Source organism: Argopecten irradians, chromosome 7 (assembly GCF_041381155.1).
Source record: "Argopecten irradians isolate NY chromosome 7, Ai_NY, whole genome shotgun sequence".
NCBI lineage: Eukaryota > Metazoa > Mollusca > Bivalvia > Pectinida > Pectinidae > Argopecten > Argopecten irradians.
The window spans coordinates 23,020,921-23,045,292 of record NC_091140.1 but is presented as its reverse complement, the minus strand read 5'-3'; the positions used below and the strand labels follow the sequence as shown (position 1 = coordinate 23,045,292).

The following is a 24,372-nucleotide window of genomic DNA, read 5'->3' as shown; positions in this document are numbered from 1 at the left end:
TTTTCTTTATCCCTTTGTAGATGAGCTCACCATGGCTGTCTAGTGAATAAACTCACTGATCGTATAGGTACATGTAGTAGATAATTTCCTTCAAGTTGGTATATTAATCGCTGTAAATTACCAAGTCTATAAATGTAGTTCTCTCATTTATCCCTATACTAAAACATCATCCTTTAGATATTGTCCAGTTTTTCTTTATCCCTTTGTAGATGAGCTCACCATGGCTGTCTAGTGAATAAACTCACTGATCGTATAGGTACATGTAGTAGATAATTTCCTTCAGTTGGTATATTAATTGCTGTAAATTACCAAGTCTATAAATGTAGTTCTCTCATTTATCCCTATACTAAAACATCATCCTTAAGATATTGTCCAGTTTTTCTTTATCCCTTTGTAGATGAGCTCACCATGGCTGTCTAGTGAATAAACTCACTGATCGTATAGGTACATGTAGTAGATAATTTCCTTCAAGTTGGTATATTAATCGCTGTAAATTACCAAGTCTATAAATGTAGTTCTCTCATTTATCCCTATACTAAAACATCATCCTTTAGATATTGTCCAGTTTTTCTTTATCCCTTTATGAATTCATTTATAAGGTACTTTTTGTATAAGAAATAATTAGTGAACTAATCTTTTGTGTTAATTATGTTGTTGAAAATATAACATGGATATATTGACAATTAATATATAGTTTCACAATTTTTCTGATTATTTTTTTTTTATTCGTTTTTCCAAATAAGGAGAAATAATATCAAATGTTTGTAAACATAGATACATTTTGCAGTCATTAGTAGATAATTGCACATGAGGTCAAAAGTTTATTGCTATGTGTTTCTGCAATTATGAATTTTGAAAGTTCTGATTATGAAATTTCTAATTCATGCAAACATTACACTATTGGCTCCTGACCATGCTTGTGTACAGTATATGTGAATGTTTGGCCCTTCGTTCCCTTTGTGAATGACAATACCAAATTATTTGAACCTCGATTCACATACCTCCCAAGCCAAAATTAGATAAACAACACAAGTTAGATATAGTGGCTGTTGTGTTAATGTGTACTATTTATGACTAATTGGTTCATTGGCTTTGTGTGATGTATAAGAATATGTTTTGTGTCGTATGATGCGAAAGATCTACCTGTTATTGTTTATATCAATAACAATATTAACCGTACTCCCGACCTGTAAAATATTGAAATGTGCCATACTTGCTAATGATACCAATTTCTTTTGCTTGTTATTGTTTGTACAAATTTGAAATTTCACCCTTCTCATGTCTCTTTTTACTTTTTACCTCAGTTTCCATATATTTTATTATTATAAGTACTGTTTTAAGTAACTTAGTATAAATTAATCTAAACAAACATCTAAAACTTACTTCATATATCACATAAAGCTCAAGTATCTCTACATGGATATTACACAAAGATTGATGTATGTATTTTTCAGTGATTACTCTCTAAATATAATTATTTTCTAATGTCAAGATTTAATTTTTGTTGATTTTAATTTTCATTTTACAGACAATATTCATCAATGGCGATCTTATATATCAATTGTTTGATAAAGTTTCAGTGCTGAAGGTGTTGGATATTGTGTAAAACTGTAATTTAAATGTTTATTTACAAAGACAATGTGCATTTATTTCATGACATTGACACTTCCCTGTTTTACTTACCCAATTAATATTGTATAGTGAAATTTGTATATGATAAGTTCTTCTGAATATTAAGTCTATGGATGACCATCACACAATCAATATATAATGTACAGAGTAGCTTGTCTAAACTGGATGTCTGTACTGTGACCGGCATTTTATGATGGTGTACATTCTGAATTAATTTATACTCTAACATTTAAGTTACAGTATCTACCAAAAACTTTGAATTAAGAAGACTATGCACTTTTACCAGAATACACATCCAGACAACTCAAGGGCTGATATTGAAATGTTAAATTGTAGATTTGTTTTCTACATGCATATTAACACTAAAAAGGTTTAAAAACACATCAATTTAAAATTTAGAATTTAAATAGAGCTTATATTTTAATTCTTCAAAATTAACACATATATGGGAAAAGTAAATGAACTTGGACAACAAACTTTATAGCGCTTTCACCCTTGCTCAGCAAGAAAGTATGCCTTCCAAGATCATGTATTGATATATGTGTATATCAAGAAGTGCTTTTGCTAGCTTTGTTGATTTACATACAATCTTCTTCATTTCAGGTGAGATTAAAGCTGATGGTCTGGTCTGTGTAGTACCTATTTAGTATATGTATACTGTAAATTTTGTGAGACAGATGTATTAAGTATAATGACCATCCTCTGTTGCAGGTGAGAGTAGAGCTAACGGTAATGGTCCGACACCTGTCCCCTCGCCACCAGGTACACCAAAGAAGTGTGGCTCACGTAGCTCCAGTCCTCATCTCGCACCAGACAGATCAGGTAAGCTTCAAATTGTTGTTTACATTTTCTTTATGAACTTGGTTCTTAGGGGAAATACAAGTCAAAATGGCATCTCAACTCAGATATTCTGATAACAACTTGACAATTTGGAATAAGAACTGGAATTTGAAACTTTTAGTAACATTTGTAAAGAAAACTAAGGAAGAGGCTTTCATTTCCTCTCAAATTTATTGATTTTAAGACGATAGTTATTTTGGGGTATAAGATACTGATATGCAATGCTTTGCTAGAACTATTAAAAATATTACTTAAAGCAATGTTTCCATTTTTCAGCTTCCCCCAAGACTGGTTCTCCTATCCGTAGCCTGAGTCCCCGGTCAACCAAGGTTGAGAGCAAGCCCTCTAGAGGTGTATCTGAGTCGTCCTCTCAAGCCTCCCTAAAGGACGAGACCTTCAGCACTCCACCTGACAGTCCCAGCCTAGTTAGACGAGCCCAACTCAAGAAAGAGGCTTCTTTTGACCGTGATTCTCAGTCACCTCCTGGGTCGCCTGCAGTCCGCCCCAAACACCAATCTTCTTCGTCTAATAGTCAGAAAGAGGCTGGAGTAACAGGCCTGCCCCCTCCAGTCCCTCGGAAAGGAAGTATAGGTAGTCCACATACATCTCCAGCCAGGAGCGGCAGGTCAGTGTCATGTTTACCACATGGGATTAATACCAGAAAATAAATACAGTTGAACTGAAAAAGCTACCAATTTTCCACCATTGAAAAAAACCTGTAAAGAAATGTTTTTTGATGCCAAAAACATTGAAAATATTATTCAGACAAAATTTAGTTTTGTGATAAAAATATGTGAACGGAGAGGGTCTTCCTATGATTTCTATATAGAAACCTGGTGTTTGTGTTTTCTAGGAGAGGTTCAGGAAGTCCTCGTTTGCACTCTAGTCCATCCCGAGCATCGCCTGTTAACATCTCGCCTACACCAGGGTCCAGCAGTTCTGACCGTTTGTTCAACATCGGCTCAGCTTCTCCTAAGGATGAATCTCCTAGGTAAGGCACTGCTATGGTATTATCAGAAAATGTGTAAATCAAAAATGAAGTTGAAAGAAAGATAATAACGATGTGTTGAAATTAGGATTTTTTTCAATCTTTTGTACATACTTCTTGTATAATAATGTACCATGTGCAATGAAATTTAATTTTTTGACTTTATATAACAATCAGTATCATAAATTTAGAACTGAATTCTTTCTGTTTACCAGGATGTCACCAAAACCAAGCAGAAAGGATAGGGGACGACAGCTAAGATCTAAACGAGAAAGAGCCTCATCACCTTCATCAAGGGACATAACTCCAGTTGGAAGGGCACGTTCATCCTCAGCATCTTCTATCTTAGACAAAGCCAAAGATCCAGTGAAGGATGCCCTGTCCCCCTCTGTAGCGGAATGCTTGCGGTCTGTATTTGCTGCTTTCCTTTGGCATGAGGGAATAGTGCATGACGCTATGGCATGTGCTTCTTTCCTTAAGTTCCATCCAGATCTTCAGAAGGAAATGTCCAAGTATGCAAACCGGAAGAAACAAGAGAAGATGCGAGTGCGACATGCAACAGATTCTAGTAAGGACTTTAACAGGAGAAAGGAGAACATGAATATAAATGAAGCTAGAGTTAGGTTTAACTTGGAGCCACAGTTGGTGCGCAGTGATTCCGACAGATCAGATCGGTCAGACAAGTCAGATAAGATTGAGTTGTTAGAGAAGACATTAGAAGTAAAGAAAGGTAAAGATGGTGTGTATAGAAAATCTACTGGGGATCGTCACAAATCAGAGACGGCGTTAAACGTGGCAGAGGAGGAAGACAAGTCATCATCTCTACCACCGACTCTCCACCACCTGGTCTACTTCTGGGAGGAGTTGTCCTCCACTGTTCTTAGGGTTATCACACAGGAACTTATATACCCTAGTCCCGCAGTCATGCTCCGAAACAAGAAAAGTGAGAAGAAGGACAAAGAGAAAAATAAGAAGAGCAAAAAGAAGAAAGAAAACAAAGTACCATGGCGTGAGAATGCGGTAGGAGATGCTATGGCTGGAGTGTTTGCCGGGGGAGGGCCTGATAAAGGGGAGACTTCATGTGAACTGTGTGGATCAATGTTCTCACACCCGGTGACATTCCACATGAGACAGACACATCCCGGGTGTGGCAGACACGCCGGGGGTAAGGGTTACAACAGTAGTGGGAATTATTGTGGGGGATGGGCAGGGAACTGTGGGGAAGGGGGGTATGGGGGCAGTAGCTGGTACCTTATATGTGAGAGGTGTCGAGAGAAATACCTGAAAGAGAAACGTCAACAGCAAAAAGACAAAGAGAAAGTGAAAAAGATGAAAAAGAAAAACAATCAATCGAGACAGAGTGTTCTGACAACACAGGAACCTCATACTGTGCTTAAAAACAATGCAATGTTCCTCATGGACTTAGCTAGTGCCTCTGGTATCACCATCCCAATACAAACACACAAAAAGTACCAGGGCTCGAACCGCTCTGACCCTTTTTTGCCCAGTGTCTATGAAGAGTATGGGTCTGAGCTCAATCCCTTCCCTCCGGTGCCATTCCAATACCTCATATCTCAGAGTGCTCAGAACTCAGACTCGGCCTTCGCAGAGGACTTCTTTATTGACATGGATGAGCGAGTGTTTGTAAGGTCAGGGTCACTTAGTATCAACCAGAAACAATCGTTTTTGAGACCAAGACTACCGACGGAGCCTCGTCACAGTCCATTGGCTAGGTCAGGGTCTCTTGGTCAGGATTTTCGACCACCACTGTCACAAATAACTTCACCTTCTAGTCCCAAAGTGAGTCAAATATATGCTCATTGTCAAATACTTTTCATATAACATGAAATGTTGATGGATACTTTTGTTCATGGCTTGATGTACATCCAAATCATTGATAGAAAAATTTGTGGAAAAAGTTTGAAAAAATTATAATGGTCATGTGTAACAAAACAACCAAGAAACAACAAAGTGTTGTACAGTTTGTCCTGGTCCTTAACAAAAAATTTAGTAACTCGAACCTTCATGAAGCAATAAAATTTCTTTGTGTCGATCCTTTTTGAAGATATATAGAAGTGTTTCCTAATGATCCTAAGTTTCCTGAAATTCTAAGTCACTAAATGAGCCCTTTAAAATGTAATTGTCTTATTTTCTATTCAGGATTCCAGTCTGAATGCTTCAAGTGATTCTGATAAACCGGTGCCAAAGAGTGCAGGTACAAGTCCTGACTCAGAACTAGAACAAACCCACAAAAAGACAGCCTTCCAACGGAGTATATCTGAGATCGTGTCGGATAGTGACGAAGGGTTCGCAGGGAATGACAGAAATCGTCAGTACGCTGGACGAAGGAGGAACAATAGTGGGGGTGTGGGAGGTAGGTTGTCATGGAAACACAACATTTAAACTTTCAACTGCCAGTGTGTGGAGATATATAATCACTGATTTTATTCAAATCCATAATAAACTATAACAACAGTTTTATTATCTTTTAAGTCAAGGGAGAAGAGGTGAAAACTTATTTCCAATGACACTGCTAACTCTACAAGCTAATAAAAACTTTCTTGATAATTGCTTGATTATACATTATGGGCTATTTGTAGCCAGTCACTCATCTTTACAAATTTAACCTTGATAACACATAATGATGAAATCTATCACATTACTCAATATATCTTCACCAATCCTACACAGAAACACCTAATATTTGAGTATAAATAATATTATATTGTGTGTTTACTTTTATCAGATGGTGGTATGTCATTGATAAAACATCCATCAGCTGCCATGTCCAAACTGATGACCTCTGTGGAGAAGTCTAACTCATCACGGATCGATGGAGACCGGACACTCCAACGTCCAGTAATGGCATTCATCGTCCAGAGACATGACCTAGATGGACTCCAGCTTGCCATGAAACAAGCCCTGAGGAAGGCCACATGCCGGGTGTTTGCAATGCAGGTCAGCATCTCTTATTATATCATATTTGCTGTTCAAATTTAGAGTTTGTTTGATAATTTCAAAGTCAAGAAGTAATCAGACCATATTCTACCTATGTTTAACTTCAAAAACAAAAATATCATAAATGATCATCACACCAACTTCCTCAGCTTGTTGCCATTGAATCTGCATCTTTATCTACTCACGTCTTGGTTGCCGGCATACCGGGAGGTATCCAAGCTAGGATATCAGAACTTCAACTTAGGATATCAGAACCTCAACGAGAAGCAACAGTGTTGGCTCTATCCCTTAATCTTAGAAACAAAAATATTTACAGTTTGTAAATTCTGTGGTGATGAGTTTATTTATATGAAAAAATTTTCACCTAGTTATATAATTACATAATTATATGCACTGCCATTGTTTTACAGGCGATGAACTGGTTGATGAGGACAGTATCTCGAACTGTCTGTATCCACGACCTCCTGTGGTATCTAGTCACATCTCTCACCCCACCAGTCGGAGAGGAGGAGGAAGATGAGGAGGAAGAGGACAAAGATAAAGACAAAGAGAAGGAGAAGGATAAGAAACCTCCAAAGAAAGAACCCCCTAACAAAAAAGATGCAGAGGTTAGTCTCGGCTTTGTTTGATCATTGTGGCTTTCATGTTATAAACAAGAATTTAAATAAAAACTGTAAATTGAATTTTAACTTCAGCTTATATTGTAAAATACAAATGTACCACAATTAGTTGCTTATTTTTGTTGCTGGTTGATAAATCTCTATTGCTATACTAAAACATTACCATCAACATTGTTAGATTCCCTGAATAACATGTATACATTTAACAGGAGGCTCCACTGTGTGAACACCCCCTGGCTGACATCAGGATTGCCGGCAGTGCTGTGGATCCCCTCCCTGAGGTGTTCCATACACTCCTACAGACTATAGCTGATGTCATGATGCACCTCCCCTGGGGCTCGTCCGTACAGGTAACATATCTCTTCATCCTGTATCTACTTGCAATTAATATCCTCAATAATTTTGTGTTTTGAAAAATCCAGTCAAATAGTAAAACTTGAAGTTAAGTAATTATTTGTCATAATGAGTTAAGCATTGGTTGAGATCATCAAGATACTTCAAATATTTGAGTCAGAGAAGATGGAATTAGCAAAATTTAACTGACTATTAACAATTTTTGGTTACCAATTTTTGTCAGTTACCTTATCTTGTCCTAAATTCAGCTAATTGTAGTAACCATAGTTTGATGAGATGCATTATTATAATATTGATGTCTGTATTAACAGTTGATGGCTGTCCGATGTTTCTGCCTGAAGTTCCAACAGGCAGACCACCAGTTCCTACACGAGTGTCATGTGTTCAGTAACATCAGCCGCATCCTCAGTAAGTCTGATGAGGAGAAGGAGGAGAGTGATGTAGGAGAGCCACCTATCGTAAGTATATACAGTAGGAAGCATTCAATAGTCCATCTATTTGGGAAAATATCTATTCAGTTGTCATGGAATATTTTGGTATGATATTTAAAATTATTATCCTAAATGAAAAACTTTAAAACAGTTTTGTTCTTACTTTTAAGTGACAAGCAGGTAAAGCTAAGCTACAATCATGCTAATTTGAATCAGTAATCTGTCAATAATAATTTTATGACTTGAAAGCTGAAATAATTTGTAAGATAAACAAGAAAACAGAGCAGTGAATTTACCACTATAGTGACTATAGTTCAATGCTGCTAGTTATCTCCCTTACCTAGGTGAAGGAGGTTGTTAAGAGGACGGTGAGTAGGTTTAGGTTACTTGTGGATTTGCACTTGATATAATCTCCTTCAATCCTGTTGCAACTTACACAAATTTAGGTGGTATATTCCTAAAAACCATATTTTCTGACTGAGTAACTATGGAATTATTTTCAGAAAAGTCAAATCAATATTTGGGGTATTGAAATGTAAAAACCTTACACAATGGAACTTGTATTTCACTTCACTGAAGGTCTGCTGGCCAAACAAACACATCCTATCTTCTAATCACAAAAGTGTCCAATTTGATTCTAGATAACATTTTTTGTGGTTTTATCTAGACTAAGTGTGCTACAAATGTTATTTTTTTCATTATAGATTCCTTGATATGATTGTACATAGCTTTCTTTCTTTTTTTGGAGTAGAAAAAAAAATTGAAACAAAAGGAAAAAATTCTGTCAATGATGCAAGTTTCAAAATTGTGCTTTCAGCTTAAATGTTACATGTACTTATTCTTTAAGCTTCAGAAATTATTAGTCCACCTCTCTTGATGGTTTCTTTCCTAAGAGTACTCAAAGTCAATTGTTACAGTAAATTTCATTTACAAAAAATAATATATGATACCATGTCGGTTTTTAAAAGATTCTTAAAGTGTGTTAACCGGTTTTCTATAACTATTAACCCGCCATTTCACTGGAACAGAAATGGGTATTTTTGTGAAAGTGCTTGATGATTATCTTTGTCTTGTTTTTTTTTTTGTTTTTTTTTTTAACTACTTTTACTTCTAATCTTATTCAGTAGAAAATTTATTAACATTATGTAATTGTACAATATACCTGCGAGTGATGATTGAGTTTCAACAATTCTCATATTCACATTGTGGACAATAAACTACTTATAAAATTTCAGCTTTGAGTGTGAAATCCAATGTTATATCATATTTTTATTACTCATAGAATTTACAGTAACTTTGTTTTAAAAATGTTTTAAGCCATTGATTTCATTATTGCTGTTTAGACTTCTATACCTAGACTTAGTTTTTAAGGAAATGAGTTTTCAATTTGGATGTTCATGGTGTTAAATTAAATATTATTAACTAGCTAGTTCTACAATATATTAAACATATAGCAAAACTGTTTTTGAGATATGATTAATTCTTATTGTAGTTTAATTTTTTACTTTAAATTAGATTTATTCTTTTAAAATTAGTTGGATTTTAAAGTTCAAAAAAAAATTGTTCCTAAAAATAGCAAACTTGAATGTGATTGATTTGAGATTAAGATTATATTCAATTCAAACACTAAACATGACTGTGAGTTTTCTATATAATTGAAGGCCTCCCATCAAATCTGGCAGCTGAAAGACGTAACTGCAAATGCTGACATCCAGGCTTCTAGTCGACAGGCTATGATAGCAAGTCTTACAGGTACCTTGACAGATACAGGCTCAAATTTCAGACTAAGTTTTGTAATAAACAAATAAAAAAGGTGTGGACAGTTAATAAAAGTTTTAAGATATTTATTATTTAAAATGTTTTGACTTAACTTTATATTATGTATACATAGAAGATAAAGCCTTGGTTGAATTTATTTTGTGTTTGTGTTTGGTAGACAACTCCACAGAAACATTCTGGGAAAGTGGCGACGAAGACAGGAACAAGATCAAAACAATAACAGTCAACTGTCACCAGCGATCACTGCCTAAAGTAGTGTACGTTCATATAGACAACACACGCGACCTTGGGGTAGGTATCTTAATTATTACTGGAGCCATGCCTGTAAGCATGGACGACAAGCGAGTAAGTCTTCTAGTAAGATATTATATGCTTGATTTGTAGCATACTATGGTGAAGAGCTTGCAGATGTTAAATATTGGTGTGCGAAAATTCTTCAAATTAAGACACATCATAGTGTCTGATAAGGTTACTTAGTCTTCACCAACTTAACATATACTTGATAGAAAATAACATTTGTCTTGTACAATAAAATCCCAGAGTCAACCTAAAGGAGAATGATTGTTGTAAGACAGTTTTGAAATGCTCAGAGGTTTGTACATTTATCAAAATGTCATGAGTATGATTTGATTGTTTTACAGAGTAAAGTCAACTATTTGGCAATCAGCGCTGGTGCTACAACAGAGGAAATGAAGAAACTACAGCAGGTAAATATGTTTATGTGACATAATATCTTTGCTATATAGGACATTACTGAACAGGAGTCAGTTACTTTAAGTTGACAACAAAGTACGTCAATCAGTGAATCGGTCCATATTTCATTAGATAAGAATACAATATGAATATTGAATTTTAAGATGTCATTTCAATTCTCCATTGGTTAAGATGCTGATAGAATATTGAAAAGTAGGTTGAGGCTCCTCAGACAGGTAGTTGAATGTATTAGTAATTGACAAGTTCCAGTAAGTGACAAATCCAGTAAGTGACCCAGTAAGTGACAAGTTCCAGTCACAATTATCTCCTTCCTTACAGTTTGATATCGAGGCCCGTCAGAGTGGATGGATCAGCTGTCACATCCCAGAAACACAGTGTCGCAGTATACAGTTAGAGCTGAAGGGGCCTGACCACAGCCTCCGTGTCCGACAGATCAAAGTCCTCGGAGATTTAGAGGGAGAAAATTCCAGTATCCCAGCTAAGAAGTCTGCCCAGGACCTACAGCAGGACAGCTGTGAGGCGGAGACTCTCAAAGTGTTCAGACTCCTTACCTCTCAGGTACAGTGTTACTGAAATAATGTAATATTGTTATCATAGTCAATATATATATCAAGTGTTTCCATGCTAACATTAGTTTTAACCTTACAATTCAATAGTTTTACTTAATTGTAGAAAAAGCAAAGCAAAATATCTATGAATGTCTTGAGGCCCCTTCAATTTCTAATACATTTATGGAATAAAAGTACAAAATGTAACAAAATTTCACCCAAAAGAAAAATGAAGAATTTTTCGCCTGATTTGAAACATCAGTGAATAGATTTTGTTGGGCACTGGCATATCTAAAAATTCAAACAACTACATTCAAATCAATTTTTGTTGGAAAGAAACTTAAGATGTGCTTTGCCTCCTATTAACATGATTGTTTAATTGATGTGTTTGTGATTTCTATCCCTACAGGTGTTTGGGAAGCTGGTGAATGACAAATTTGTGGCTGAGAAGGTTGATCATGGTTTGATCAGTGGTGATAGTTTAGATGGGGACCACAACCTCAAGGAACACATGGTCGGCATTCTGTTTAGTCGCAGTGGCAAACTCTCTCATCTACAAAAACAGGTAAATACAGCGGCAAACTCTCTCATCTACAAAAACAGGTAAATACAGCGGCAAACTCTCTCATCTACAAAAACAGATAAATACAGCGGCAAACTCTCTCATCTACAAAAACAGGTAAATACAGCGGCAAACTCTCTCATCTACAAAAACAGGTAAATACAGCGGCAAACTCTCTCATCTACAAAAACAGGTAAATACAGCAGCAAACTCTCTCATCTACAAAAACAGATAAAAAATACAGCGGCAAACTCTCTCATCTACAAAAACAGGTAAATACAGCGGCAAACTCTCTCATCTACAAAAACAGGTAAATACAGCGGCAAACTCTCTCATCTACAAAAACAGATAAATACAGAGGGCAAACTCTCTCATCTACAAAAACAGATAAATACAGCGGCAAACTCTCTCATCTACAAAAACAGGTAAATATAGCGTCAAACTCTCTCATCTACAAAAACAGGTAAATACAGAGGCAAACTCTCTCTCATCTACAAAAACAGATAAATACAGCGGCAAACTCTCTCATCTACAAAAACAGGTAAATACAGCGGCAAACTCTCTCATCTACAAAAACAGGTAAATACAGCGGCAAACTCTCTCATCTACAAAAACAGGTAAATACAGCGGCAAACTCTCTCATCTACAAAAACAGGTAAATACAGCGGCAAACTCTCTCATCTACAAAAACAGGTAAATACAGCGGCAAACTCTCTCATCTACAAAAACAAATAAATACAGCGGCAAACTCTCTCATCTACAAAAACAGGTAAATACAGCGGCAAACTCTCTCATCTACAAAAACAGGTAAATACAGCGGCAAACTCTCTCATCTACAAAAACAGATAAATACAGCGGCAAACTCTCTCATCTACAAAAACAGTAAGTACAGCGGCAAACTCTCTTCATCTACAAAAACAGGTAAATACAGCGGCAAACTCTCTCATCTACAAAAAACAGTAAATACAGCGGCAAACTCTCTCATCTACAAAAACAGTAAATACAGCGGCAAACTCTCTCATCTACAAAAACAGGTAAATACAGCGGCAAACTCTCTCATCTACAAAAACAGATAAATACAGCGGCAAACTCTCTATCTACAAAAACAGGTAAAATACAGCGGCAAACTCTCTCATCTACAAAAACAGGTAAATACAGCGGCAAACTCTCTCATCTACAAAAACAGGTAAATACAGCGGCAAACTCTCTCATCTACAAAAACAGGTAAATACAGCGGCAAACTCTCTCATCTACAAAAACAGGTAAATACAGCGGCAAACTCTCTCATCTACAAAAACAGGTAAATACAGCGGCAAACTCTCTCATCTACAAAAACAGGTAAATACAGCGGCAAACTCTCTCATCTACAAAAACAGGTAAATACAGCAGCAAACTCTCTCATCTACAAAAACAGGTAAATACAGAGGCAAACTCTCTCTCATCTACAAAAACAGATAAATACAGCGGCAAACTCTCTCATCTTCAAAATCAGATAAATACAGCAGCAAACTCTCTCATCTACAAAAACAGGTAAATACAGCAGCACACTCTCTCATCTACAAAAACAGGTAAATACAGCGGCAAACTCTCTCATCTTCAAAAACAGATAAATACAGCGGCAAACTCTCTCATCTACAAAAACAGGTAAATACAGCGGCAAACTCTCTCATCTACAAAAACAGGTAAATACCACATGGTCGGCATTCTGTTTAGTTGCAGTGGCAAACTCTCTCATCTACAAAAACAGGTAAATACAGAGGCAAACTCTCTCATCTACAAAATCAGATAAATACAGCGGCAAACTCTCTCATCTACATAAACAGATAAATACAGCGGCAAACTCTCTCATCTTCAAAAACAGATAAATACAGCGGCAAACTCTCTCATCTTCAAAAACAGGTACAACCAGCATTCTACAATGTCATTGTCTTAAAAGTCGGCTTTCCAAATCTGTTTTCTGGAGTATGATCACTTCCTCTAAATGTACTGTAAGCCATTTTATATACAGATGTGATTTATTTTCATGTATCTCCTGTGTGATAAGAATTCATCAAAATAAACTGCCGCAAAAAATATTTAGTTGAAAAAGTTGTTGGCCATGAAAATGGAAAATTAATTCCCCACGAAAATAAGTTGATTTACAGTGTCTTATAAGTTGATTTACAGTGTCTACATTGTAGTTGTTTCCGTAAGAAAGTCATGATATTATAGTGATATTGATGTGGATGTTTGTAGGTGTGTTCCCACATAGTCCAGGGTATACGGAAGGAGACGAGCAGAGTAAAGGAGGAATGGGAAGTGTCCCTTAACAACAACCAGCAGGTCCAGGAAACCAGGTAGGTCAGGATAGTCACAGTTGTCTGTTAAAAGCTAAGTATAATATTAAAGAGCAATCCAGCTATTTGCATAATTTCATTAATTTTCTTTTTTACATAAAATTGTCAGGTCCAGATTTTTTCTTTCATTGTCATTGTTTTCAACTCTATATACATGTATGTACATATACATTTTTACAGTCTTCCTGCCTCAAATGTAGAAAAACTTTCAAGTGAACAAAAAAACTTTATTATAATTATGAATACAAATTTTCATAATCATCCTCTTTATTAACTGGATGTTTTGCTGTGTGTTAACAGTGACCAAGATGCCTACTGTTTTGAGCTGTTGTCTATGGTGCTAGCCCTGAGTGGGTCTGGTGTGGGGAGGGCCTATCTGGCCCAGCAGTACCCTCTCCTCCAGGACCTCTTCAGTCTACTACATACAGGCTCCCCCAGGGTACAGAGACAGGTAAGGAGGACTAGTATTGTCTATGGTGCTAGCCCTGAGTGGGTCGGGTGTGGGGAGGGCCTATCTGGCCCAGCAGTACCCTCTCCTCCAGGACCTCTTCAGTTTACTACATACAGGCTCCCCCCAGGGTACAGAGACAGATAAGGAGTATTAATATTGTCTATGGTGCTAGGCCCTGAGTGGGTCGGGTGTGGGGAGGGCCTATCTGGCCCAGCAATACCCTCTCCTCCAGGACCTCTTCAGTCTACTACAAACAGGCTCGCCCAGGGTACAGAGACAGGTAAGGAGTACTAGTATTGTCTGTGGTGTTAGCCTTGAGTGGGTCGGGCATGGGGAGGGCCTATCTGGCCCAGCAGTACCCTCTCCTCCAGGACCTCTTCAGTCTACTACATACAGGCTTCCCCAGGGTACAGAGACAGGTAAGGAGTACTAGTATTGTCTGTGGTGCTAGCCCTGAGTGGGTCGGGCGTGGGGAGGGCCTATCTAGCCAAGCAATACCCTCTCCTCCAGGACCTCTTCAGTTTACTACATACAGGCTCGCCCAGGGTACAGAGACAGGTAAGGAGTACTAGTATTGTCTGTGGTGTTAGCCCTGAGTGGGTCGGGCATGGGGAGGGCCTATCTGGCCCAGCAATACCCTCTCCTCCAGGACCTCTTCAGTTTACTACATACAGGCTCGCCCAGGGTATAGAGACAGGTAAGGAGTACTAGTATTGTCTGTGGTGCTAGCCCTGAGTGGGTCGGGCGTGGGGAGGGCCTATCTGGCCCAGCAATACCCTCTCCTCCAGGACCTCTTCAGTCTACTACATACAGGCTTCCCCAGGGTACAGAGACAGGTAAGGAGTACTAGTATTGTCTATATATGGTGCTAGCCCTGAGTGGGTCGGGCGTTGGGAGGGCCTATCTGGCCCAGTAGTACCCTCTCCTCCAGGACCTCTTCAGTCTACTACATACAGACTCCCACAGGGTACAGAGGCAGATAAGGAGTATTAATATTGTCTACAATCGTTCTCTCTTGTCGTTGCTTCCCGTTACAGGAGCTTGTTTTGACCCTGCGGTGTTTTTTGAAGGAATGGCAATTAAGGGGATCAATAATTATTTTGTTTACATAAATTGAGTTTTGTTTAGAAATTAACTGGTCATATACTGTAGTGTTTAATCATTGGTGCGGATTACATAGTTCAATGCGTGTAAAAACTTACCTGTATTGGCTATTGTCCAATTGCGCAGGGTACAAACGAAACACCTGTCTAACACAACTCACAATTGTAAGAACTTTTACTTTTCACAAACACACTGTGCAAAACCTTACCTGGGACACGCTTTGCAAGGCATCTTTTTATGTAATCTCTCTAGTATACATAGCGAATAATATAAATCTATGATATTCCCCAAGATGTTATGAAAAGTTTTCACAGTTTGTCAGAAATAGAATGAATAGCAAGAAAGATAACTTGTACTAGTTTATACTGTTAGAAATCGAAGATGCGCAAAATTTTCTCCCCACCAATTGGTCTAAAAGAGCAAAATGCGACATTTTCTCTCCGCAAAATTAAAAAAAAAAATATATACAGTTTTGGAGAGAAATTACCTTAGGATGTGCTGGTTTGTATGTTGCTTGTGTAAACCCATACATTATGTTACAGGTTATAGCGGTGTTACGACGTGTCCTACCTGACGTAAAGCCACAGACATTAGCCAGTATCCTGTCCGTAACCTCTCTCCCTCCAGCCGAGTACAGCATTGTGAATTTAGCTAGTCGGGATGAGGGTGATTCCTCCTTCCACCCAGAGAAGCCTAACATCCTGGATGTGTTGTTGTCCTGTATCAGTAAGGCTCTCACTGTACAAACCAAGGTCAAAATCAGTGGACCCCAGAAAGGAGTCAACATCCTCTCACTGTCCGAGTGTCTGGTCGACAAAAGCTCTAAAAGGTAAACACAAAATGTGTTAAAAGATCAAGTTTGTTTTGAAAATAAAGCTATGTGATATGATATGGGATTAAAAGATTAACCACTGACAGCAGAATTATCAAAAGTTACATTTGTTTCTCAATTCTATGTTACCTACCAGATTTCTGTTAACTTGAAAATAATTGAGGATTTAACCATTTTCTAAAAGCATGAAATGTGACTGGCTAATGCATATTAACCAAAAATTTGTTCAGCATGTTAAGTAGTCACACAGTGATGTATTATGTAATTGGTGTACTTAAAGATTATTTGCTATGATATTTTAGAGCCTCCGGTCCTCGATGGTGGATGAGAGGTAAAATGTCTGCTGTCCTGGCCAATAACATTATCTCACTTATCCATGATATGGGCAAGGTAATTCATGAGATCATAAAGCAAAAGTATCCAAATGTTCTCTCCAACTGCAGCTTGTATTCCAGTATGTACAAAAACTGAAGAAATTTTTATTTTATTTTTTTTTTCAAAAGGCCTTTGTGGCTTATACTCCAGGGCAACTTATAATCCGAAGGAAAATCGTAGTATTTAATAATACAATAGCAACTCAACGAAAATCATGATCAGTTCTGTATTTAAGATTCCCACCATTTCATTTACACAGGGCCAGCTATCTGAAACGTGGGCAACAGTTACCAAGGCCGCTATTGCTGAGGCAATCCTGAACCTCACTAAACTGGACGAGACACACAGAGCACCAGAAACTTGTATCAAAACTCCTACGGTTAGTATAATCAAATTGGGTTTAGTTTAAGGTCAGTTATAAATTGTCAAATGAAACGGAGGTAAAATTAGGTTAAATCAGAATAACAATTCAGATGGATATTGTGCATGATTGAAATCACTTTAGCATTCATAAGTACATGGATGATGCTAATAGAAAGTGAACAGTGTTTTGAATGAAGCTGGTATTAATTATAAGTTTTTCGATGTAATTCAGGAAATAAATATAAATGTAACGGTCACAAAATTAATATTTAATTTTAGTAACAGTGTAATTGTGCTGAAATCCTGAATTTTGTTCCCTTCAGTTGTGGTTAGCTCTAGCCTCTCTGTGTGTTTTGGATCAAGACCATGTAGAAAGACTGACCTCAGGTCAATGGGTCAGCAGTCCTAATGGCCAGCATGGACAGCCTAGGGTAAGGCCACTGTGCAGTTCTGTAGAACCATATGTTCAACTATTCTAAAAATAATGTCAGGGCCAAAGGGAAATATTTGAATGAAAAATTTATTTACCGGGTATTGTTCTCTGATTTACAACACTAGACTGTTAGTAAATGTAACGAAAGATTCCGGTCTTTGATTTTCTTGAACTTGTAGCTGCCATGAAGTTGTGAACATAAAAAAAATTTTGTTTGTTTGTTTACCTGTGATAAACTGATTGAAATCCCCTTTAATTTAGCCTACTTGTGATAACCATGACGATGGAGAGACACAAGCAATCATCCTTTGTAACGAGTGTGGTAACCTGTGCGCGGAGTGTGATCGCTTCTTACATCTCCCTCGCAAGAAACGCACTCATCAACGCCAGGTAAACTTACTAATAATTTTTTTCTCTTGATAATTTGTTTAAATTTGAAAATCAGTTTGGTGAGTGCAATTTGCAGATTTAAATATCAGTGTAAAACGAAAGTTCAATTTGCTTAGCTAACTATAGGTACAAGTTGAAAATAGATTACACAGATGCACTCACCAAAAATAATTTCTTTTGAAATCATGATATTTTTGTGATTTTTTCTGTTAGACTATTGTTATAGTGTTTTTTGTGATCTTTTCCATTAATTAAATAAACAAGGCCATAGTTATATCCTTTCTATATCTCTAAATGAGCTATAATGATTAATCCATCAAGCCCCTAGGAGACTTCTATGGACTTCTGTGTAAATAGGAACTGTTTGTAGATACTCGCGTACATGTACTGTAAATGTCTTGTTGCAGACCTGGACCAATTCAGAGTCCACTTCTTGGTCAGACCTCCAGGTCTGTTCAAAAGTTACATAAACCTAATTACATGACCTTACACCCTTTGTGAACTAATTAACAAATGTGACCTCTAACATCTAGCCAAGTCTTTTTTCTGTGACACAAGTTTTACGTAGTTTAGATAGGACAGTGTGGGTTGTAAAAAAATGAAGACAATTTTTCTATACATTGCATGTAGATGATCCTGGTAGGTTCAGAATTAAGTGTTTTAGTCTCTTTCTTTAGCTTTTAGGATGATGTGATCTGGCAGATTTACAGAATACAATGATCATGTCAAGTTTAATATTTGATTTAATATGTACTATTTAAGCTATAAATTCCAGCATCTAACTTTTTTGGTTACCTCATAAAAGACTTGCAATTTATATATAAAAATTTTGCTGCCTTTTTTTTACCCAGACTAGAATTAGCATGAATTTATCAATCAAGCATGTAGCAATATGTCAATTTCAAGAGTGGGTAAAGTATGATTTACCATTGATTAGTCACACCGTCCTGTGCTTATGACGTCATATTTTGATGTAATTTTTGTGACGTCACTATCATTGAAAGGTGGGACTAATTGAAAATAAAGTTAACTCTACCTACATTGTTTTGGTATCTCAAAACCCCCATATTGAAATTTGAACTAGGCTATTCCAACCTTCTTATTATTCCAGATTTGTGTTTATTTTTATATGGAAGCAACATTTGAAACGGAGTACTGTTCATCTTTCTGCAAATTGATATATTTCTAAATTAAAAGAAAATAAGTATGTATAATTAATTACTATAATGATAGTAGGTCCATACTGAATACTAGTAACATAGGTAAGGTCAATAAATGTATGCATGAGAAAATTGGATGCATTTTTCCTTGAAACAATAGTCTTCATGAGCTATTGATTTATTAAAGCTAAAACTGAATCTTTATAGATAAATGATGATTTTTTTTATTAAAGGCCTAACCACTCAAATTTTAGATTTGGTTGACATGTAGTACCATCTTCTAAATCAAGCAGTTACATAGTATATTTAGTGTACATGTACTGGACCACAGGTATATGTACTTGCTTTAGTCAGAATGCTTGTGTTTGTAGGAAATTTCCAATTTGGACATGTTATGCTGTTAAATCTCAATTTTCAGATTTTTGGGAGTAAAATTGAAATAGTAATTAAAACGCCAAACGTGTGCTAATTCATCTTTCGTTTGCTTATTTACATTCAAATGATTTTAAAATTATCTTGTTTTCCATTTATTTGAGGAAGAGAGTTGATACAAATTTATTTAGAGGTATTGCTCACTCAGAGGTAATTTGTATAATAATACAACATGTACTTGTTGTCAGGTGTTTAAAGAAGAGGAGGAAGCCATCAAGGTGGACCTTCATGAGGGATGTGGCCGTACTAAACTCTTTTGGGTCATGTCCTTGGCTGACTCTAAAACTCTGAAGGCTATGGTGGAGTTTAGGGAAGGTGAGTGTGGGCATGTTTCTGGATAATTAAAATTAATGAAGGTTATGGCTAACATAGTCATAAATGATATATGATGCACAATGTAATACACTTTATATTTATCATTATTCGATGGAATTCAGATATGGGGAGGGGTAGGTTGAAGATCAAGAAGAGGGTAGCTAATTTCAAATCTTTAAGACAATGTATAGAAAATAAATATAAAATATCTTTTGGGAAAGTATAAATTCAGGGCTATATATGGATTATCTGCATCGTGTAGAAACTTAGAGACTTCAAATATTTGTGTTGGTACAGGTCGTACTTCGTCTGGTGGTGCAGGCCCAGGTACCTGTCGGTTCTGTGGTACCAGTAACAATACAGGGCTACTGGCCATTGGTAATGTTTGTGCTGACGCTGAGTGTCAGGTAAGGCATATACTGCTTCACTTCAAATCTAAAGAATTTTAGCAGGTGTTGCACATTTTTGTTATGGTTAAGGTTTTTAATTGATACTCATAAATGAAGTTCGTAGACCTGATTTAAAGTTATTACTGTAAAAGTAATTGAAATTAATTGCGAAATTGAAACGCTATTTTTCCATGGCGATTCTTCTTTCCCATGCACTACAGTGTTCAATTGTAAATATCATTGCTGAAGTGTTTTTTCTGCAAGTCAAACTGTGATCATTATAATGATACATTATCACATCCTTCCTGTTTTAATGAGAGATGTCAGTCTGTGAAGACGTACAATATTACTTTGTTTTTATTGTGATCATCAGAAAACTTTACAATCATGAAACACTTTGACAGGAACATGCCCAGAACGCGTGTACCAAAGTGCTGCCCTGTGGACATGCCTGTGGAGGTATTAAGAACGAGGACCCTTGTCTGCCCTGTCTTCATCGGTGTCGCACAGAAAACCAGGAGTCACTCAAACAGGACGCTGACGATATGTGTATGATCTGCTTCACAGAGGCTCTTGCTGCTGCACCTGCTATCAAGGTATTCAAAACAAACTTTTATTTCACAAGTTTCGGATGAGACATAATTGATTTCAATTTTCAAGTTATTTTAGAAGAAACATTTTAATTTGACTTTAATATGAAGTGATAATGGGACCAAGAACAATTTCTGATATATTTTAAGTACACTCTGTAGCTTCATGATATTTCTTTTAGAATTTATTCATTGATTCATTCTCTAATTGCAATTCTTTATTTTGTTATACCCACATGCCTAAATACATATGTTCTATTGTCAAGTCTTATTTGATGTGACATGTTCACTACATTATTACTAGTGATTGTAATATGTATGTCTGATATTCACAGCTCAAGTGTAACCACTTGTTCCATCTACACTGTACAAAGAACATTCTAGAGAAACGCTGGGTTGGACCTCGCATCACATTTGGATTCTCACTTTGTCCAATATGTAAGGTAAGGAGCAAAACAAAACCATGAAAGTATAAAATTTCTCAGTTATCTCCCTTTTGATCAATGATTGCTCCCCTAAGAAAGATATAAAGTCAAAATCTGTTTTCAACTTCTTGTCAAATGATTTCTTATAACAATGAGCCTTATTTAAACCTAAGTCCTTAATGAGAAACTATATTAAAGCTGCTATTCTGTGTGTACAGGCTACCATAGAACAGCCGGTATTACGTGACCTCCTGAAGCCGATACGAGACCTGTACAGTGACGTAAAGAGGAAGGCCATGATGAGACTGGAGTACGAGGGACTACATAAGGCCGAGGCTATCACTACACCAGGGGCACGCTTCTATCAGGATCCAGCAGGGTTCGCTATGGAGAGATACGCCTACTATGTCTGCTACAAGTGTAAAAAGGTACGTGATTTGACATTACAGTTCATAACCACATACCTTGAATAAAAAGTATCAAGTTTGTTTTAAATATTTACATATTATAGTACAGCTTAAGCTAAACTATCATGGAAAAATACCAAGTTTCTTCAGTAACTATTAAAGTATAAATATTGTTCAGTTTAAGCAACGTACCAGGATGGTAATGTAAGTATTTTTTGACAGTAGGAAGAAAAATGTATAAATAAAAAAAATGTAAAAAATGTATAATATCTGCATATATCATATTAAACATTTGAATAATAATTTGAAATTGAATATGAATGATTTACCCCAGGCCTACTATGGTGGTGAGGCTCGCTGTGATGAACAGGCAGGTGGAGCTGAGGACTATGATCCACAAGAGCTTGTGTGTGGAGGCTGTTCTGATGTCTCCCGCGCCCAGGTAGGGAACAAAACAAATTCTTAGCAAATTATTATCCCCCGATAAGGCGTCATGTTGTATCCTATATCCTGCTTTGATATATTGAGCAGAGACAGAAGAAATTATGTCTTGCAGACATTTCTATTTTGATTTCATTGTGTTGATTGGATCAGGTGAAACAATATGCTATTTATACCTATATTATAGAAATGTTTATCTAGCTTTGTTATTATGAGAAGTGAAAGAAATTGCTATGTTGCAAAATAACCGGTATAGTTATATGATAAAGATACATGTAGATGATAGTCTTGTTTCCCACTACAGATGTGTCCTAAACATGGAACTGACTTCCTGGAGTACAAATGTCGATATTGCTGCTCAGTCGCTGTCTTCTTCTGCTTTGGCACGACTCATTTTTGTAATATCTGCCACGACGATTTCCAACGTGTCACCAACCTACCTAAGACAGAACTCCCTCACTGCCCAGCAGGTAATGTTCTCAGCTTGTCTTCATGTACAATTTATTTTCACATATTTTGCAGTTCTTTAGAATTTGCAAAAATAAATTAGCACAATCATATTCAACTACAGTACATGTAAATTAAATTGAGAAATCAAATTGACATGAAAATACTGTTAAAGCTCAAATGCCGAACAGGTACATTTTACTGTATTTAATTATACTGAGTTTCTGTTCATCATTGTCCTTTACAGGTCCTCGAGGAAAACAGTTGGAAGGAGATGAATGCCCACTCCACGTACAACACCCCGCCACAGGAGAGGAGTTCGCCCTGGGGTGTGGAGTCTGTAGAAATGCTCACACATTTTAGTCTAGGACTTTGACAGAAGTTTCATTCTGGACAAGTTTTCTGGTCGACAAACAATAATAATTCAGCTTCATTATGAAAGAAGATTAATATGGTGATGATGATGGCATGTATGAATGTGCAGTTCATACTGCATATTTATATAATTGTCATAGTGCTTTTTGCATCTGTTTGTTAAATCTTGTTTTTGGGTGAATTTTAGACATAACAAAGTGATTTTAAATGAGGCCGAATACCTGCGAATATACCAGTACACCATATACTGTTACACTTGTGACAACACCAGTGAAATCTTTATTACAAAATGTAGTACTAAATTACTAATCAATAAAGAGGAATATAAAACGATTTGGATACATCACATTAAGACGTACATCAACTCTATACTGAACTATACTACCAATTAATGTTCATGATGTCGAAAAGATTCCTCATCACTGTCTTTTACTGGTTGTTGTTGAAAGTTGATATCTCTCATGTTGTTTTAAATTGTGAATGAATTTTGTATTGTTATCGAGGTAAGCTAAGGTTGAATTCTTATTACTGATCTACCCATTGTATTTTAATATCATTGGTGAAGTCAGCATTGACCAGTATAAAAATTTAAAAACAAATTTTTTTGTGACTTATATACTCTATAATTAGCCAATTAAAATTGTTGCTATTTGGTCTAAAAAGGAAAAAGTAAAGTTTCAGTGATTTTAAATTTTGAGATCTGGCTTTAATCGTAGTATATATGATTCAACCATTTCTGAATATTTTGCATATCAAATTTTCATGATCATAGCTTTGACCTGTGAAATTGCAAAAATATTATCCCTACGAAAATAATCAGCTTTATGGTATGTTACTACATTTTGGCCATATAAATGTTTTGGTTTTTTTTAAACAATTCTGCTTTATTAATACACATTTTTAAAAAAAATTGTATGTGAAAGTTTATGTAAACACATCAAGAACAAGATGTACAATGTTAAAGTCTGTTAAATTTCTAGCTACCATGCAACCACAAGTCAAAATCAAGTTGTTTTTGATATGGATCATTACTTTGGTATCCGTACCAAAAGACTTGTGATCTACCATGTATTGATGTGGTATGAGTTCATTATCAGTATAGCGAGGTTTAAATTTGTATATTCCTTTTAATTCCAATACTGTAATACCGTTGGTTATAGCTATGAATGAATTTGATCATGATTATGCGATCAGGCAACCTGAACAAAAAAAAATTGCAATACCAGGTATTTTATTCAATGGCTTGAAAATGTTCATTAATCAAGATTCTTTATGTGTATACATTCAAGTGTTTAGAATGTATTATGATGATCTAATCATCTACAGGATACTCACAAAACCCTATAACAATGTAGCTGCACTTTGTAAATTAAAATAAATGGAATACTATGTGAAAACATAAGTTATTAAATATATAATTGATTAGTACTTGTCTTTTTAAAAATTTAAAAACTGATAATGAAATTATGATAAGTTTTAGTGAGTTTTACTGCTTGTACTTTTGATACAATTTGTTGCTCGGCAACTGACAGGAGGTTATAGCTGTGGGTGTAGCTTAATATGATGCATTCCTCCCTCCAAACCAATATTAAATGTAACTGTGATATGGCTTTTTTTTAGCCAATAAAATTCTAAAACATCTACAATCACCTTGTTTATTTTGTCACATATCTAGTGGTAG

At 36.2% G+C, this 24,372-nt stretch overlaps 1 protein-coding gene across 1 annotated transcript in view; it reads left to right on the top strand.

The window, feature by feature from the left end:
- Positions 1-24,337, top strand: part of LOC138327888 (E3 ubiquitin-protein ligase MYCBP2-like) — a 62,984-nt gene extending 38,647 nt beyond the window's left edge. Inside the window, 30 exon segments of the mRNA XM_069274337.1 lie at positions 2,344-2,454; positions 2,749-3,097; positions 3,326-3,463; positions 3,676-5,260; positions 5,621-5,834; positions 6,207-6,418; positions 6,829-7,026; positions 7,248-7,388; positions 7,704-7,850; positions 8,168-8,191; positions 9,485-9,575; positions 9,760-9,893; positions 10,244-10,309; positions 10,635-10,874; positions 11,274-11,429; positions 13,662-13,762; positions 14,063-14,213; positions 15,860-16,146; positions 16,452-16,539; positions 16,784-16,903; positions 17,211-17,318; positions 17,582-17,710; positions 19,491-19,617; positions 19,915-20,024; positions 20,411-20,602; positions 20,932-21,039; positions 21,240-21,449; positions 21,763-21,870; positions 22,174-22,339; positions 22,564-24,337. Of these exon segments, the coding sequence (XP_069130438.1) occupies positions 2,344-2,454; positions 2,749-3,097; positions 3,326-3,463; positions 3,676-5,260; positions 5,621-5,834; positions 6,207-6,418; positions 6,829-7,026; positions 7,248-7,388; positions 7,704-7,850; positions 8,168-8,191; positions 9,485-9,575; positions 9,760-9,893; positions 10,244-10,309; positions 10,635-10,874; positions 11,274-11,429; positions 13,662-13,762; positions 14,063-14,213; positions 15,860-16,146; positions 16,452-16,539; positions 16,784-16,903; positions 17,211-17,318; positions 17,582-17,710; positions 19,491-19,617; positions 19,915-20,024; positions 20,411-20,602; positions 20,932-21,039; positions 21,240-21,449; positions 21,763-21,870; positions 22,174-22,339; positions 22,564-22,679 (5,927 nt within the window). The 3' untranslated portion in view covers positions 22,680-24,337.
- The last annotated feature ends 35 nt before the right edge of the window (positions 24,338-24,372 follow it).